At 45.6% G+C, this 19,742-nt stretch overlaps 1 protein-coding gene across 7 annotated transcripts in view; it reads right to left on the minus strand.

The window, feature by feature from the left end:
• Nucleotides 1-19,742, minus strand: part of fbxl7 (F-box and leucine-rich repeat protein 7) — a 772,156-nt gene that overhangs the window by 29,859 nt on the left and 722,555 nt on the right. For all 7 annotated transcript variants that reach the window (XM_070879884.1, XM_070879887.1, XM_070879883.1 and 4 more), the window contains one exon: nucleotides 18,424-19,035. In XM_070879884.1, the coding sequence (XP_070735985.1) occupies nucleotides 18,424-19,035 (612 nt within the window). The remainder of the gene's footprint in view (nucleotides 1-18,423; nucleotides 19,036-19,742) is intronic.

The following is a 19,742-nucleotide window of genomic DNA, read 5'->3' on the forward strand; positions in this document are numbered from 1 at the left end:
CCAGTGGTCACATAAGGGGTAAGCAATTTAGCACTGAGATACGGAGAAATTTCTTCACTCAGAGAATTGTGAACCAATGGAATTCTCTACTACAGAAAGTTGTTGAGGGCAGTTCGTAAGATATATTCAAAAGGGAGTTAGATGTGGCTAAAGGGATCAAGGGGTATGAGGAGAAAGCAGGAATGGGCTACTTAAGTTGCATGATCAGCCATGATCATTTGAATGGTGGTGCAGGCTCGAAGGGCCGAATGGCCTAATCCTGCACCTATTTTCTATGTTTCTATGTTTCTTCTATACTCGGTTAGAAAGGAGTCCTGTATACAATGAATGTAGGAACTCCATTCCCTTATCCCCTTTACTGGCCAATTTGTGGCCAATTCATTTGGGGATAGTTGAAACCCCTATGATTATTCTGTTTTTACTAATTTCCCTAATTTGTTTGCATATTTTTTCTTCCACTATTAGGTTGTCTGTAGACTACCCCTCTTGATTGATCCTGGATTATCTTTTGTCTCTATCCATATGGATTCTATTTCTTTCTTGCTGATGACTGCATCACTTTTTTCAACTGCCAGTATGTTATCTCTAATAAGTACACCTATTCACTATCACATTTCTAGTCTGCTCTTTCCCCACCTGCCCTCTCCTCCATGCCCCCCCCCCCCGCGCAATATACAGCCTTCTGAGCCACGGTGCCTTGGTCTGCATTGTGGCTGTCCTCTGTGGAAATGTATTTTTATCCAAGCTGATACCATACGGTATTTGTGTGCCCTTTGCAATATATATATATCAAAATGGAGTCCTGGCCCTTCCAGAACTTTCTGCATTTTAACAGTCAGCTTGCATAAACAGCTAAACCTGCTGTTAGATGGCTGATGGCCATCAGACAGCTAGGAGACAAGTCATGCTGAGACAAGTACCCCCCCATGGTGCTTTCCTATTGTCTACACTACAGGAGTTCCATGTCACCCCACCCTTATCTTCTAGCCATTATCTCTTGCAGAGACCTCATCCATTTGATGCAAACAGATAAACTGACCAGGAAATTGAACAATCCTGACACAATACAAGACAGGTGATAGCCCATTACCTATGACTCATGGAGTAATGGCCGGCTGGCCAACTGATAACCCTGACAAAAGGAAATATCTGGATACCATGTCAGGACCAGGATATAGTAATTAACTCTTTATCTGTATTCACTGACTGTGAGGCAGAGCAATACACAGGGAGAGGCCATAACTTGGGTTTTACTGTATAAATATCTTGTTAAACTGAACCATTTCGGAGGTGTTCACTTAGCCCTTGACTGAGTGTAACCTGCCCCTTGCTAGCAAGTAAATTAAAGAAACTTCTACCAGAGCTGTAAGTGTCGGAGTCATTCTTTTCGGAGGTCGAGATTTCGACAGTTATAACTTGGAGGTTCCACCGAGATGCATACTCTCTGTCCTGTGAGTAAAACGGATACAGGCATAGTGCCTCTCCAGTGAAAGGCTTCAGTGGCCAAACAAGGTGAGCCTTTTGCTCACAAGAGGTTTCTTCACTGTTGAATCGCAGATGTAATCTGTTGTCCACAGCGGAGGTACTGCATCTACAAGACTCGGCATTTAAAAGTTAAAGGTATTTTTTTTATAACCATTTCTTTCTCAGCTCGCCAGCAGAAGAGAACAGGTTCTGGAAAAATCTCGAGACAGCCCGGGGAAGGTTTCAGTAGGTAAGGGAGCGCTAGTCGATCGAAAAGGGTTCCAGGTTCTTTTGTGATAAGATTTTTATTGTTTTTAATTCGGAAGGGGTTCTTATGTGATAAGAGTACAGGAAAAAAAAAGAACGCAATCGATCAAAGGTTCTTATGTTATAAGAGTTTGGGTATGGAACCATAAGTTTTATTAGGATAAGTTAAGGACTCGGTCTGTAGTGGCGTACAACGCAGACTGAGAATATTGTTTGTTGTCCTTGTTATACTGTTGTGTGCAATATCTTTGTGAGTCATTGCCATTAGAGAAACGGGAAGAGTCACTCGGGAAAATTGTGATTCGGGAAAAAAACAAGGATTGATTAAGAAAAGAAACAGTAACTGATTGATCAACTACGGTTGGTTTGTGCCAACATATCTCACACACCCAGACTGAGCACGAATTAAGAGCCTTTTCAGGCCACGTAACGGCCAGGAGAAGTGGGCGTAGAGAACTCATTGACTGAAAGGATTGTGAGATCAGAAACTGTGGAAAATCTTAATCATCCAGAATGGGTGCCGGAGCAAGTTAAAACACCACAAAAGGCACACCAGCCTATGTCATGCTCCAGAATTGTGGTCAGTCTTCAATTGACCAAAGAAACAAAAACGGTAAAGTGGACTAAGGGTGAAAACAGGCCATTTCCACCCGATGGTTCATTTAATTTAGAGAGAACAACATGTCGAGAGGAGTGTCTTATAAACAGAGATCCAGGTAGAAGAAAAAAAAAGGAAAGTAATAGAAAAGGCCTGGGTTCCGATTCTTCAAGCCCATGTAAAATTAACAGAGGAAGTAAATCAAATGTAAAAAAAAGAGAAGCTGATAGTGACTTATGGATTAAAAAAAAAAGCTTTATTGAATGGAGAGAGACTTGTGAATGTCTTGTCTTTGAATGAGAGTGCTTCTGTGTTTTTTCCTTGTGTCTGGAAGCCTGTTTGGAAAGGTTGTGGAGCTGCCTGTTTGTTTTAGCTCCACCCACTTTTTCAAACAAAGTGAAGTTTTTTAACCCTTCATAGTGTTGTCCTGTATGTGGGAAGTTTAAGACATTTTAAGTTAGAAGCGCAGGTGTGGATTTATTCGGATGAGAAGTTACGGAGCTAGGAAATGCACAAAGGATAGGTTTGTTGAGACATGGTCCTGGTGGTTAAAAATTGTAATGACCTTTTTTTTTAAAAAGCCTTTGTGGGTCTCTCGAGGTGCAGGCTGGGGGAGTACACTCTCATTGTCCTTGGTGTAAAATCTTGGTACAAAAGCTTCGAGCTCAGTCAGAGGATTTGTTTTTTTAGATAAAGAGTGGCAGTACAATAGTTGAATTGGGATTTTGAGATATTTCAGGTGATCTCCTTGATCAACATTTTGGGTGTATTGGAAAAATCTTGGGTTTGGAAGCCTTTTAATAAGATTAGAAAACAAGTACTTTACATTCTGTGATCTGGGAATCACTATAAGCATAAATGAGAAGTCCGTGTAACACACCGATTCTTCCGGTACAGAAGCCCAATAGTGACAAATGGAGGTTTGTCAATGACCTACGAGCTGTGAATGAATCTACTATGTTCTCACAATGCTTAAAGAAGGATTTGGAATGAAGTATCCCGGAATGCTTTCCAGAGTCTTAAGCAGCCCCTTACTTCAGCACCAGCCTTGGGATTACCAGATTACACTAAGCTATTCAACTTATTTGTGCATCACAAGTCGGGTTTTGCACAATCTGTTTTGACTCAGTTACATGGGGACAGGCAGCGACGGTAGCATATTTCAGTACCCAACTAGACCCAGTGGCACGCGGACTACCAGGATGTCTTCCTTCGTTGGCAGCAGCTTATTATGCTATGCTACAGGCTCAGACAATAACTCTAAATCATCAGACCATTTTGTATATCCCCCACTCTGTTGAGATTTTACTTACTAAATGTGCCACCCAACACCTAACCTCCGCAAGAACCACTAAATATGAGGTCGAACTGTTATCAAATCCGAACCTTATCATCAAAAGATGCACTACCTTAAATCCAGCCACTCTACTCCCCACGGAAGACGACGGCGAACCCCATTTATGTGAAATGGTAACCGAATTAGTGACTAAACCACGTATCAATTTAACAGATGTACCAATGTGTAACCCTGATCTAATGTACTATGTTGACGGATCAGCCCTACGAAATGATAGGGGCCAACCTAGAGCGGCTTATGCAATTGTAACTCAGTTTAATGTTGTCGAAACAGCCTCTCTTCCAGACTCCTTTTCAGCCCAACAAGCCGAATTGTTTGCGTTAACTCGAGCCTGTATTCTGGCTGAAGGACACACAGTTAATATCTACACTGACTCCAGGTATGCTTTTGGGGTATCACATGACTATGGACAAATTTGGAAGATTCGCGGGTACCTGACTTCTTCAGGAACCCCTATCAAAAATGCAGAACAAGTGGAAAATCTCCTGCGAGCCATTCAATGCCCCTTGAAACTTGCCATTATCAAATGCCAAGCACATACAGCCCAGTCGAATGAGGTGGCACTTGGGAATGCCAGAGCTGATAATGCAGCTAAGTCAGCAGCTCTGTCGAAAGGGGGGATGCAGGTGTCATTGTTCCCACTAAGGAAAAATAATTGCTCAGACCCGCCACCCACTATTAATGACGTGCTGGCCTTTCAGACACAGGCCAGTACGGAGGAGGTGGTGACCTGGACGAAGGATCAATGTTATAAAAATCTAGAAGGAATATGGGTTCACCATGACGGCCGCGTGGTGGCCCCTAGATCCTTACTTCCATGGATTGCCCGATGTGTTCATACATTCACACATGCGGGCAAAGGGGGATTGGCAGATTATATTTTGGCAACTTGGTATGCACCAGGTATTTCGGCAATTGCAAAACAAATCTGTGAAAATTGTGTTACCTGTCAGACAATGAATCCGGGTAAGACGGAAAAAGTAGAATCTGCCTCCCACCCAAATCCAGTCGGGCCTTTTGTACATTTACAAATGGATTTTATTGAATTACCTATGTGTATGGGATTTAAGTATGTATTAGTTATTGTAGATGTGTTTTCGAGATGGATTGAAGCCTTTCCATGTAAAAAGGCCGATGCCACTACTGTTGCTAAATGTTTGTTAAAAGAAATCGTACCGTGCTTCGGAATTCTTGCTAAGCTTTCTAGTGATAATGGGTCACATTTCACGGGAACTGTTATAAGAGAAATGTGTAAAGCTTTGCAGATTAATCAACGTTTTCATTGCAGTTATCATCCACAATCAGCTGGACTTGTTGAAAGATATAATGGAATGCTTAAAAATAAGCTGGCAAAACTATGCAATGACACTGGACTGAAATGGACAGAACTGCTGCCCTTAGCTTTGATGGTAATGCGATCTACAACCAACAGAACAACAGGCCTGTCACCGCATGAGATAGTTATGGGACATCCCCAACGACTACCTTTTACAGCACCATTTACTGCAAAACAGATGGACATCCACAAAATGGAGGAAAATATGTTGAATTATTGTATTGCACTAACCAAATGTATTTCCAGCTTTCATTCACAGGTAAAGGAAGCCCAAGTCAAGCCAGCGGAAGGGAAGTGTCATAACATGTAGCCCGGGGAATTCGTTTACATCAAGATTTTTTAAAAGAAAAAGCAGTCTACAGCCAAGTTTCGAAGGACCATACCAGGTCTTGCTAGCGACCAATACTGCAATCAAGGTAAAGGAAAGACCAACATGGATCCACGCATCCCATTGCAAACGGGCACCCGACCAGGAGGAAGGGACGAAGGAATCAGAGGAACAGAAAAAGGAAGACTGAATAAGGAACTGTATGGACTATGGGGACTGATGGTGCTGGGCTTGACAGGGTTTTACTTCTCATTATTGATTACACCAGGGGTACAGACCCGCCACCGAAGGGAATTACACGTAAACGTATTTATGGCACTGAGTCATAGGTATGCTCAAGAAAGAAACTTGTCGAGTTGTTGGATATGTTCCCATGTACCTGTCCACTCCGAAGGGGGTATTCCCCTGAGATCTGTCCCCTTTAACGAATCAGAAATGGTAGAATGGTTGACAGTGCAAAATAGGACCAACCTAACTAAGGGGCCAGAAACGAAGGAGCAAACAGAATGGAGGTCGGCAGGGTATAAACTTACAACCTTCCAGGGATGGTACCAGCCCAATTATGATAATAACTATCAGCCTTACTTCCTAAGCATTACTCCCAGAATAGAAAATCCCGAAGGTATAATATGCCTTGTGAGTAATGGGACTAAAGGACCAGAAATGGGACGCAGCAAGTGTTCCCAAATGACTAAATGGCAAGCCACAACTAATCCCACTGAGAGAAAGATAGCAACCGTTGGCTGGACAACGGTCCATAACAAAGCCCCAGGTGAAGGGTGGGAAGGTGAGACCACTCGAGTAGGGATAGTGCGAAAGGACCAGGAGCTGACGTCCTATAATTGCACCTACTTTTTTTGTGGCCATAAAGCCTACCCATGGTTACCAGCCAACTGGACAGGGTCCTGTTACTTAGGATATGTGGTACCCCTTATCAGATCAGTAAAGACTCTAATGGAAGTCACAGATTTAAACGGGATTTGACGTGGCTAAACGGAATATTCAAGGTAATGGTGCCACCCTATGGAATAGCATCGACCGAATGGCAGTTACGGGAACTGGCTAACTTAGTGGAATCAGTAGCCAACGCAACTTCCCAAGCCTTTGAAGGGATAAATGACGAAATGGTAGCTATTCGAACATTGGCTCTCCAAAATCGTATGGCCTTAGATTATCTCCTAGCCAAGGAGGGAGGGACATGCGCATTAATAGGTGAAGAATGCTGTACGTATATCCCAGATAAATCAGAAGAAATCGGCAGTCTAGCTGAATACATCAGGAAAAAGGTAATAGAGTATAAACAGACAGTTGGCCAGGACGGTATCACCTTGTGGGGTTGGGCAGCAGGATGGTTGGGATCCCTAGGGAAATCTGTGGTACAGGGTTTGATCATATTCCTGCTGATAGTCTTCGCCCTGTATCTATTATTTGTCATCATTAAGTGTTGCTGTGCCAGGGTGGGAGAAACTATGTTACCTACCGAGACCACGGCTAGAGTTATGGTAGCAACAACTGCTGAAGGCTCTTGTGTGGAAATGGAAATAGAGAGACTGTACAAGATCAGAATAGATTAAGTTGTCCTTGTGAAGGACAAAATGGGGGAATGTGGAAATGTATTTTTATCCAAGCTGATACCATACGGTATTTGTGTGCCCTTTGCAATATATATATATCAAAATGGAGTCCTGGCCCTTCCAGAACTTTCTGCATTTTAGCAGTCAGCTTGCATAAACAGCTAAACCTGGTTTGAGATTGCTGATGGCCATCAGACAGCTAGGAGACAAGTCATGCTGAGACAAGTACCCCGCCATGGTGCTTTACTATTGTCTACACTACAGAAGTTCCATGTCACCCCACCCTTATCTTCTAGCCATTATCTCTTGCAAAGACCTCATCCATTTTATGCAAACAGATAAACTGACCAGGAAATTGAACTTTCCTGACACAATACAAGACAGGTGATAGCCCATTACCTATGACTCATGGAGTAATGGCCGGCTGGCCAACTGATAACCCTGACAAAAGGAAATATCTGGATACCATGTCAGGACCAGGATATAGTAATTAACTCTTTATCTGTATTCACTGACTGTGAGGCAGAGCAATACACAGGGAGAGGCCATAATTTGGGTTTTACTGTATAAATATCTTGTTAAACTGAACCATTGCGGAGGTGTTCACTTAGCCCTTGACTGAGTGTAATCTACCCCTTGCTAGCAAGTAAATTAAAGAAACTTCTACCGGAGCTGTAAGTGTCGGAGTCATTCTTTTCGGAGGTCGAGATTTCGACACCTCCCCACAGTCTTTCTCTTAGTTCTCATAGGTAGCGAGTGTATCATACCTGTTCGATAGGACCAGTGTCTGTGGGACCTCCTTCGCAACCTCTCCTAAGTCCCCGCTACTCGGCTCCCTGACAGTCACACCCACCCTCTCCTGAACATGTGCTTTCCTCTGGTGTGTGACTGTGTTCTGGAAAAAAAACTATCCAGAAATTCCCCCCAGTTTCTTATGTTTTGGAGTGTCACTAACTCTCATTCCAACTCAATGACTGAGCTGGAGTGACTTAAGGCAGAGACATTTCTTGCAGCTGTGGCAATCTTTGGCAGTCTCGCTGTCCACAAACTTCACATACTTCAGTCCTGACACAAAGCTTGCCGAGACATCTCTAGTCTTTTTTTATTTATTTGTTGATTGACAGCCTGAATTAAAATTAGGTAGACTGCCTTTGTTTAAAAAAAACATTCCTTACTGCTTACTCACCTGAGAACAAATAAAATTCTAAGAGCTAGAACCTCCACATTTTTTGCCTGCTTAACGCTCACTTAATGCCCATTTAACCGCTGAAATGATGTATAATGCCCAGATATGGCCCATTTTAGCACAAAATGGAAACTGATGGGCTTTTTTTAGGAGTCTTGTTGCTGAGCGTTATTTTCACAATGAGCTTAATGCCGATAAAAAATATTACCGCCCACCCATTTTTTTGCGGGGGGCGGAATCAGCAGAATGGGCGATTTGAATACCCATATTATTGCCCAGCGTTACTTTCCTCACGGAATTAACTCCGAGATTCAATAATAATGTCCAGTGACTGTTTTTTGTCGTAAAGAGCATATTTACCCCAACTAGCGGCCATGGAGATCGCCCACTGTCAATTTCACCACCTCACACACATAGCGCACAGAATATCGCCCACTCAAAAAACCGCCCACAAAAGTGAACGCCAGTGGTGTGGCTGGCATTTGTTAAATCTCACTCTTACGTGAAGAGCTGATTTTGGAAAGATTTGCCTGAAAGAGCGCTGATGTGAGTGACAACGCTGACACACTGCTGTATGTGTGTGCAGCTCAGACATCAATGGTGCCTATCATCTTGGTGTCCATTAAAATTTACGTTGATTGATGTTAAGTTGTATTTAACTCTTTCACCGTACGGAATCACCAGTGTGTAACGGTTCAGCTATCTGAGACAATGCGCAACAAGGTTATATCCAATAACAAAAGTTTAATACCAACATTGATCTGAAATCATAAGCAACACTTTTTCCACCATTGACATAAATCACATGGTCAACATGTCCAGCAACACAGATACAAAGGCAAAGCAGGAGAATGGTCCCCAGCCCCCATACATTGCAACAAATTGCATACACCCAGATGGAGATATAACACAGCCATCACCTGCACACATGCACCTCACATTCCTTCCCCCTCTCTTTCTTCTCCCCACCTCTAACCTTTCCCCTCCTCACTCCACGGTGCCTGGCCGAGGAGCTCCTCAGGCGGTGACTCATTGCGGGGGATGAAGGCAGATGCGTTGGTTGGACGGGTACGGGAGCGGGGGGCAGCATTCTCTGAAACAAAAGCAGGATCTTGGTCCTTGCTCGCATCTGTCATTCACAGTGATGATGCGGAACCTAGGGGTGGAGTGCCAGGCTCTGGGACCACTGGGAGGGCTGTGGCAGCAGTGTTCCTGGCTATCGTATCTGCCATGCATGGAATGTACTCGGACATGATGGCCAGGTGTCAGGATATGCCCCCCAAAGCTTCGATGAGCTGGTCACCAATGTCTACAGTCCTCCTGGACAACTGAACCATCCCTGCGCTGTCATGTCGCGCTTGTGGAACAGACCTGCTGTGTCCACGAGGCCTCCGCGGGGTCGGCGCCGTCCTGGGGACAAATGGGGTGCCCTGTGGAGAGGTGCTTGGGGCCGGCACCTCCAGAGTGGAGGCGGGAATGATCGGAGGACCAATAGATGGCCTTGGGGTGGAATGGGTTCTGGAGCGTGGCGATGCAGGTTCTTCGAAGTCCGCGCTCTCATCCATGGAGAACAGACCCAGCGGATTTACGGAGCTCCTCAGCACCAGATGTGGTAGGATCGTCCGCCAACTCCTTCGGGCCTCTGTGGCCTTTGTGGCCTTGCCTGGGGCCGCGCTGCTGGCTGAGCTGCAAGACACAAATGAGGTTGTTAGAGGAGAAGGGGGTGCTAGGGTGACAAGGTGAGTACGGCATATGCACGACAAAAGCACCACCGCTCTCAAAATCATCGCAGACATCATATTTCATGACAATCAACACATTGTGGATTGCAATAGTTTTCATTAGGCCATGTTTAGAAATATATGATTGGTCGGATATGAGTTGGTGTGGCATCTACTGACTTTACATCACGAAATGGTGTAATCTTTACTCACGTGGCAATACTTCAGGGTCTGCAGATGCGTCCGTGCTTCCCCACGAGTGTGAGCACCTGCTCCTCCATGTCAGTGATGTCTCTGGGGACTGGTGGACCCCCCCACCCGTTCACCTCTGCATGGACCTCATCATCGAGAGCTTCTTCTGTAAAAGGTGGCAGGACGGCGTGGCATGAGATCATTGCGTGAGATCATTGCTAGGTACTGTCACAGAGACTGATACAACACATAACCGACAGATGTAATCATGATTATTATGATTATTATCATTCTTTACCTAAAGACGTACACCGTGACTGCAGGCTTTGAGTAAAACATTCCCGGTAAAAGTGCAAGACCTCACATCTGCTCATGACTGTTACAAATCAAATTATATAAATACATAAGTGTAATGTATGTATGCCTGGGTTTATGTGGCAGCAGGGGGAGTGACTGTCGGAGGTAATTGGGCCACAGACACACACGTGCAGCCCTTGTATATAAAGAAAGCCTCCATGTTTAATCCTCACTTTGAGAGCTAATAAAGTAGAGTCAGCTCGCACCTGATTGAGTTCACGGTACTAAGCCGGTTGAGTTATTGCATATGCAACATTTGGTGATGAGGCACAATACAAACTTTCACGCACAAAAAAAAATGAGCACCATTGGAATCCTGGAGCGATTCGTGGAGGGAGAAGACTGGGAGGATTTTACAGATCGCCTCGATCAGTACTTCATGGCCAACAAGATGGATGAAGACGCTGATGCAGTTAGGCGCAGGGCAATTTTCCTCACGGTCTGTGGTCCAAAAATCTATGGCCTCATAAAGAATCTGCTCTCACCGGCATGTCCAATGGAAAAGAACTATGAGGAATTGTGTGCTCTGATTCGGGACCATCGCAAACCTAAAGAAGGCATCATTATCTCGAGATATCGCTTTAACAAGCATGTTCGTTCTGAGGGCCAGGACATGGCAGAATTTGTTGCCGACCTGAGACGTCTCGCTGGGCCGTGTAAGTTTGGAACCGCGTTGGAAGACATGCTGTGCGGCGTCTTTGTAATAGGCATAAACCACGAGGTGATCCTGTGGAAGCTGCTGGCTGCAGAGACGCTGGATCTGAGCAGGGCCATCACGATCGCCCAGGCTTGCCTGACCACGGTCGATAGTACAAAGCAGATATCCTCGCAGAGTCGGAACTCCACGGCAAGTACTGTGTACCAGATTGTATCGTCGGTTGGCAGAGCTGCACCTGGCAGGGCCTACCCAACTGTGTTTGCGAAACCTGTAGCTGCTCAAAGTCCACCATTGGACACGAATCCGATTTCACCCTGCTGGCATTGTGGGGGCAATCATCGGCCTCATCAGTGCCATTTCAGACAGTATATTTGTAGAAGCTGTGTGAAAATGGGGCTCCTTCAGCAGATGTGTCCGCAGCTCAGCAAGCGGATCCGACAATGCAACCTGAGATACTCGAGGAGGAAGTGTACATTCGTTCCTGACAAAGAGCCAACCGATAATGATTGAAGTAAAATTGAACGGCGTGCCGGTATCTATGGAATTAGACACGGGTGCGAGTCAGTCAATTATGAGCCAAAGAACTTTCGAAAAGCTGTGGGACACCAAGGCCGTGAAACTCAAACTGAGTCCAGTAAATGTAAAATTGTGTACCTACACCAAAGAGCTCATACTAGTGATTGGCAGTGCAGCAGTCAAGGTGTCATACGACGGGGCGGTTGATGATCTATCGCTGTGGATCAATCCAGGCAATGGTCCAACGCTGTTCGGCAGGAGTTGGCTCGAAAAAATAAAGTGGAAATGGAACGATATTAAAGCTTTGTCATCGGTGGATGACGCTTCGTGTGCTCAAGTACTGAGCAAATTTCCCTCACTGTTTGAACCGGGCATCGGTAACGTCACTGGAGCCAAGGTGCAGATACACCTGGACTCAGATGTAAGACCCATCCACCACAAAGCCCGGGCGGTCCCGTGCATGATGAGGGAGAAGGTTGAAATCGAACTGGACAGATTCTAACGTGAAGGGGTCATTTCACCGGTTGAATTTAATGAATGGGCTAGTCCCATTGTTCCTGTGCTGAAGAGTGATGGCACTGTCAGGATTTGTGGAGACTACAAGGTTCCGATCAACCAAGTTTCGAAACAGGATCAGTACCCGTTACCAAAGGCTGATGACCTGTTTGCAACGCTAGCCAGGGGAAAGTCGTTCACCAAATTGGATCTGACGTCAGCCTATATGACACAGGAGCTTTTCGAATCGTCGAAGAAACTTACGTGCATCAATACGCATAAAGGGCTGTTCATTTACAAGTGTCATTTCGGGAATTCGCTCGGCTGCCGCCATATTTCAGAGAAACTTGGAGAGTTTACTGAAGTCCGTCCCTAGAACTGTGGTGTCCCAAGACGACATTCTGCTCACAGGTCGTGAACACCTGCACAACCTGGAAGAGGTTCTACGTCATCTGGACAAAGTGGGGCTCAGGCTGAAATGTTCAAAATGCGTCTTTATGGCACTGGAAGTCAAATTCCTGGGAAAGTAGATTGTTGCAGACGGCATCAGGACTCAAAAACAGAGGCCATTAAAAATGCATCCAGATGCTAGAATGTGACGGAGCTGCGTTCGTTCCTTGGTCTTCTCAACTACTTCGGTAATTTCTTACCTAAATTGAGCACTTTATTAGAGCCACTGCACATGCTGCAAAGGCGACAACTGGGTTTGGGGTGTATCTCAAGACAGGGCCTTCACGAAGGATCGAAATCTGCTTTGTTCCAACAAATTGCTGGTACATTATGACCCGTGCAAGCATTTAGTATTGGCCTGTGACACTTCATCACATGGGGTTGGTTGCGTGCTCCAACAATCCAATGAGTCGGGCAAACTACAACCCATTGCATACGCGTGGAGAAGCATGTCTAAAGTGGAAAGAGCCTATGGCATGGTAGAGAAAGAAGCTTTAGCCTGTGTTTATGGGGTTAAAAAGATGCACCTGTATCTGTTTGGACTCCGTTTCGAGCTTGAAACCGATCACAAGCCACTCCTATCTTTGTTTTCAGAGTATAGGGGTATCAATACCAACGCGTCGTCCCGCATCCAGAGGTGGGCGCTGACATTATCTGCCTATGATTATGTCATTCACCATGGACCTGGCACCGAGAATTGTGCCGATGCATTGAGCCGTTTACCGTTGCCCATGCCGGAGGTGGAAACGCCACAACCCACAGACCTACTGTTGGTCATGGATGCCTTTGAGCCTGTCACTGCTCAACAAGTTAGCACCTGCACCAGCCAGGATCCGATCTTATCGGTTGTAAAACATTGTACCCTTAGTGGTGATTGGTCGGCCATTCCCAGGGAAGTGTGTAATGAGACCAAACCTTACAACCGTTGCAAAGACGAACTATCCATTCAATCTGATTGTTTGCTGTGGGGTAATCATGTTGTTATGCCCAAGAAAGGCAGGGAGAAATTTGTACGGGATTTACACAGTACCCATCCCGGTATTGTGATGATGAAGGCCATTGCCAGGTCTCACGTTTGGTGGCCAGCATTGACTCTGATTTGGAGTCATGTGTGCATCAGTGCAATACTTGCATGCAGTGAAGCAATGCACCAGTGGAATCTCCGCTAAGTCTGTGGTCGTGGCCATCCAACCATGGTCGAGGATCCACATCGACTATGTGGGTCCTTTCCTGGGCAAAATGTTTTTGGTGGTGGTGGATGCGTATTCCAAATGGATAGAATGTGTAATCATGTCATCCAGCACATCCACAGCCACCATTGAGAGCCTTCGTGCCATGTTCGCCACTCATGGTCTGCCCGACATCGTTGTGAGCGACAACGGATCGTGCTTCATGAGTTTGGAGTTTCAAGAGTTTATGAGCCTCAATGGTATCAAGCATGTACGATCAGCACCATTCAAACTCGCGTCCAATGGTCAAGCGGAGTGGGCCGTCCAAACCATCAAGCAGAGCCTGAAACACGTAACTCACGGTTCTTTGCAGACTTGTTTGTCACGCATACTGCTTAGTTACAGGACGAGACCCCACATGCTTACCGGGGTCCCCCCTGCTGAACTGTTGATGAAGAGAGGTCTTAAGACCAGGCTCTTGCTTGTCCACCCTGATCTTAACGATCACGTCGAAAATAGACGTCAACAACAGCAGTGGTATCATGATCACACTGCCGTGTCACGCAACATCTCTATTAATGATCCTGTGTATGTGCTAAATTATGGTCAAGGCCCCAAGTGGGTCACTGGCACTGTTACGGCTAAGGAGGGTAACAGGGTGCTTATTGTCAGGCTCACTAAAGGGCAAACATGCAGGAGGCACGTTGATCAGACAAAATTGCGGCATACAGACGAACTGGAACAGCTTGAAGAAGACACCATAAATGACCAACCGATTCATATTCAGCCATCGGAAGACCCTGCTGTTGTCAATGAACCTAGACCTTCAATCCCCGACATGGACACTGTCGAAATGGCCCATTAGATCGGCTACCCAGCCTCAAGTCATGAATGACTCGGAGAGCTCACCCAGATCTGGAATTGAACTGAGACAATCAACTAGCAAGCAGAAAGCCCCGGACCATCTCAATTTGTAAATAGGACTGATACCAAGATCTTGGGGGGGGCGGGGGGGAATGCCTGGGTTTACCTGCCACCAGGGGGAGCGACCGTCCGAGGTCATTGGGCCACAGACACACACGTGCAGCCCTTGTATATAAAGAAAGTCTCCATGTTTAATCCTTACTTTGAGAGCTAATAAATTGTAGTCAGGTCGCACCTAATTGAGTTCACGGTACTAAGCCTATTGAGTTATTGCATACGCAACAATAAGTACATGTAAATCAATGTAATACTTACTCTTGCGGATCCCACAAGGTCGTTACATCATTTGCGGTATTGGTTGCCCTCATGCACCTCATTGGTCGCCGACGAGACCACCTCTGCTATCTCGGTCCATATTCTCTGGTAGACCGTTAGAGTGGGCTTCCCTGTGTCAAATCACCCCAGCGTGACTCGACCTCCTGCAGGAGGGAGGCATTTGCCTCGTCCAAGAATCTCCTGGCTTTTTTGCGGCCTCCAATGTGCTCCTCTCCCACCTCACTGCTCTCTCCAGTGTCAGTCTCCACAGCGTGCTGTGATGCCTCCTCCTCTCCCTCCATTATAGACCAAATTCGGTCAAATAAGTGGCTGTTAACAGCTACTTTTTGTTTGCCTACTTGCTTCCTCCCAAAGCAGCCACACCAACCACACCCAGCCACGCCTTCAGTCCCTCTGAGCTCCCTCTCTCTCTGGTGACCCTTGACTTCCTGAATCGTGCGAATCGAGTGTTGCCTTGCCGTTGCTAAGGCCGGCCACGCTTCATGGCAGAAGGTTAGAAAAATTTAACGCTACCGCCCATTTGATATCGCTCACGGTAACGCCCATTTTCAAAAATGTACACTAGGTGTTTTGAGAATGGGCGAGAAGCCGGCGATCTGAAAACCCTTTTTTACCGCCCATGCCGGAAATAACGCCCATTTTGGGCGATAAGCTCAAAAGTGGAGGTTCTAGCCCTCTGTCTCCAGGTACCGCCCAGTGGAAATGGTTTTTGCCCATTTACATTATCAAATTTTGAATATCTATCAGATCTCCTCCCAACCTTCTGTTTTGCAGAAACGAACCCCAATTTCTCTAGCCTCTCATTGGGCCCAAGTTTCCACACGATCAAAAACGGGCGCCCCTCCGAGCTGGGCGCCCGATTTTCGTGCCTAAAACGTCGCCGGAAAAAAAACGCGCGATTCTGGAGCGCCCTGCAGCTCCTTGTCTGTTTGGCGCGGCAGCCAGGGGGGCGGAGCCTACACTCGCGCCGATTTTGCAAGTGGGAGGGGGCGGGTACTATTTAAATTAGTTTTATTCCTACTGGCAACGCTGCGCGTGCGCGTTGGAGCGTTCGCGCACGCGCAGTGTGAAGGGAACATTGGCACTCGGCCATTTTTGTAGTTCTTTGTAGCTGTTTAGTTTTTGAACATTTTTTAATAAAAGCACATTGCCATCAGCACATCAGCACTAAGAAGGTGCAGGAAGCCTCGGAAAGTTGAGGCAGCCGTTTCCTGACGACATCCCCCTTTTTGCCGTTGGGAAATGGCTCCTCAATTTCTGAGGCTTCCTGCAGCCTTCTGTCTCCTTCCCTTCCTCCCTCCCTCCCTCCCGCCGTCTGGAACTGCTTCCTCCCCCCCACCTCCCCCCGCCCTGCGTTCGGGAACGGCTGCCTCATTTTCTGAGGCTTGCTGCAGAATTCTCCCTGACTGAAGCACTTTCACACAGGTAGGAAGATGGTTTATTTAATCTTTTCTTTGCTTATAATTTGCTTGTTTATTCAGGTTGGATTTATTTGTATAATATTTGTAGAAGTATAAATAAGGATTTATTGCAGAATTTAATGACTTCCCCCCCCCCCCCCCCCCCACCTCGTTCTGGACGCCTAATTTGTAACCTGCGCCTGATTTTTTAATGTGTAGAACAGGTTTTTTCAGTTCTACAAAAATCTTCACTTGCTCCATTCTAAGTTAGTTTGGAGTACGTTTTCACTGTGGAAACTTTCAAATCAGGCGTCAGTGGCCGGACACGCCCCCTTTTGAAGAAAAAATTCTGTTCCAAAGTGGAACTGTTCTACCTGACTAGAACTGCAGAAAAAAAATGTGGAGAATTGCGATTTCTAAGATAGTCCGTTCTCCACCAGTTGCTCCTAAAAATCAGGCGCGAATCATGTGGAAACTTGGGCCCTATGTAACTAAAGCCTCTCATCTCAACACACACAACTGATCCTCTATGCTCTTGTCCAATGGTGCTGAACATTACCAATAATAGCCCACAGATTTTTCATTTTTATCTTCTTGCTACAAATATTATTTATTCATTTGTTAAAGAAAATTATTCTTAATTCTCCCAACTGCAAAATAAAACCAAGAACCTGTAACTCTCGTGGGGTGTTCACATCTTGCAAAATGATCTAGTATTTTTTGTAATACTGAACAGGCACTATTGTTTGGAAAGTTCTCTTTAAGACACCTTTAATTGGTTTGTAATCAGAAGAATACACATTGACGTGCTGCAGTCACCATTTGTACAAAAACCAGATTGTCAATGTTGGTGCTGCTCCAGTTTATGCATCTGTTGCACTGTTACCTATCCTTGGCAGCCAACACGATGAATATGAAACAATGATCTCAGTGCAGCCTATTTTCAGTTGCATGAGGAGTAGGGGGAACTGAAAAGCTCTCATGCAGCAGCATGCCTCCCTAAATAGTACCAATATTGGAATTAACCTAAAGTACTTGTCCTTATATATAATTCGAGGGTGTGTACTTTCCAGATTTCTCCCTAGCTCATGGTATCCCGAGGTTATATACTGACTTTTGTGGTGGGGGGCTTAGCCTAGCTGGGGAGGAGGGTGGTGAGGAGAGAGAGGCAAAAATTGAAGTGGAATCCGAATCTGCTTGGTCCCTGCAACTTTTTTTGTTGCAATCGACAAACAAGTTGTGGGTGACCACATACAAATGTCATCCCTACTTTTCTGCCCTTGGAAATGCTGTAAACAAGGGACACCAGTACTGCTAAGGGCATCAAAGCCTGCTGTTTTGCTGAAGTCAAGAGTTTCTCCACAGCAATTGATCGCAATGAGGAAATTGGCCAATTGGAAAAAAGCCAGGGAATTCATTTGGGCCAGATGGACACCAAAGTTGTGCCAATGTAAGAGTATGTGCTTGTGCATTATATGAAAGAGTATGTGCTGGGCCTAATGATTCCAATGGGATCCGGGATGCATAGAGCCAGTAAATAGAAGTCCCACTCAGCAGGTTCCAAAGAAATTTGACACTGATAAACATGTAAAGATCAAGCTGAGATCTACAGACCCCAGAGCATCTGCAAAAGGACTCAGGGGAACCTCCAGGAGATCCCAGGAGTGCTCAAGTTCATCAGATAGTCGTCTGTCTGGGACCTGGCACACCATGAGAAACGTCTCAAGAATTCTATACTCCATATTTTTTCTGTATTTGTCAATCTATGACCACTTTGTTGCAACATTCTTTTTAAACGATGAGGTGATTTTCTGAGCTAGCCATCAAACCCCCACACCGCCGAACCCTCCTTGCTCCCCATCTAATTTTTGAGAGTAATTTAGTCATCAACATATGTTTATCCAACCACTCTCTGTCCCCCACCACAAGATGAAATGCCTCGTTGTTGCCACGTGCTCCGTTGAACCAAAAGACGGATGATATTCACCTAACTGACAGACATTTGAATCTCTGCCTGATAGCTAAGAGCCCAATATTCAGATACTTGGACTATTGCCAATGATAGTTTGTTTTCCTGTGTTTACTGTACAGTTACCTGAAACATCCAGATACTCCAGGTTGGGACAACGGGAAACAACATCGTAGAGAGCTTCATTAGAGATATTGTAACAGCCTGGCACTTCTAGTTGCCGTAGCTCTGGACAGCACTGAGCAATGGTGTAGAGGCCCCTGTCTGTAAGCCGCCTGCAGCTTTGAACGATGACCGTTTCCAACATGAGGCATACATTAGGTGTGTCCTGACGCAACCTTCGAGTGAGCACCCGCAGAGCTCTGTCCACATTCATTGTTTCACCTGTCAGACGAATAGTCCTCCACAGCCGTGGGTCCCAGCACAGGTTGTACCAGCGCCGGCAGACCCGTGCGCATCGGCACAGCTGGTTGGTAGGGAGGTGTGAAAACATCTGGATCAAGGTTTGATCTGGTAGCCTGTCAATGGGAGCCTGTTCTTTCTGCAGCCTCGATGCTGGCCTGATAGCACACTGGGGTATGAGGAACGGAGGCTGAGAATGGATCATGGCAATGGTCTCCCCTGTGACAGAAGAAGATGAAGTGGAGGATGCTCGGCCATTTTGAAAAGATTGTGCACTTGGAGGACTGATCAGTACAGGGCTAGGTGTGCTCAACGTCCGCATACTTAAGTCTGAATCTGGAATACACACAGAAAACCTGCATTAGTGAACAATAACATTGGAATGACATAGAATTAGCAGCATAGAAACAGATCATTTGGCCCAATAGGTCCATGCCATGTTTATGCTCCACATGAGCCGCCTCCTACCCTACTTCATCAAACCCTATTGGCATAACCTGCTGGATAGCACTGTCCTTTCTCCCTCATGTATTTGCCTAGCATTCCCCATAAATGCATTGAATAATCATATACTGTACATGATACATTTCATTCAAACATATCTGAGCTGGTATTTTGTCCAAGGCAATAGTAGCAGATTTCTCACTCGGATAATTTTGATTTGCCTGTGCAGCAAGTGTTGGTGATATTTACCAAGAGTAGAACATTATATTATAATAATGACTACACCAGGTGTCCAGGAAGGTAAAATAATCTATCACTGCTCAAATCTCTACTGCCGTATAAAGTGGATAAGTGAGTGGTAGATTAGTATTATTACCAATTTCTATCCAGGCTCCATCCTTCAGCCCACAGCAGCTCTTTGTTACTGGATCCAGATACTACCAGAAGGCAAATCCCATTCCCAAAGTGACGGGACTGGAGAGCAACATTTGTTGACATCTCACTGGCTCAACTCCCAGAATTTTTTGGAGTCCACCTCATTATTTATTCATGGATCGAGCTCTCAGCCTATTATTGGGCCTGAAACTGGGAGCTCACCA

This window comes from Pristiophorus japonicus, chromosome 5, assembly GCF_044704955.1.
Source record: "Pristiophorus japonicus isolate sPriJap1 chromosome 5, sPriJap1.hap1, whole genome shotgun sequence".
NCBI lineage: Eukaryota > Metazoa > Chordata > Chondrichthyes > Pristiophoridae > Pristiophorus > Pristiophorus japonicus.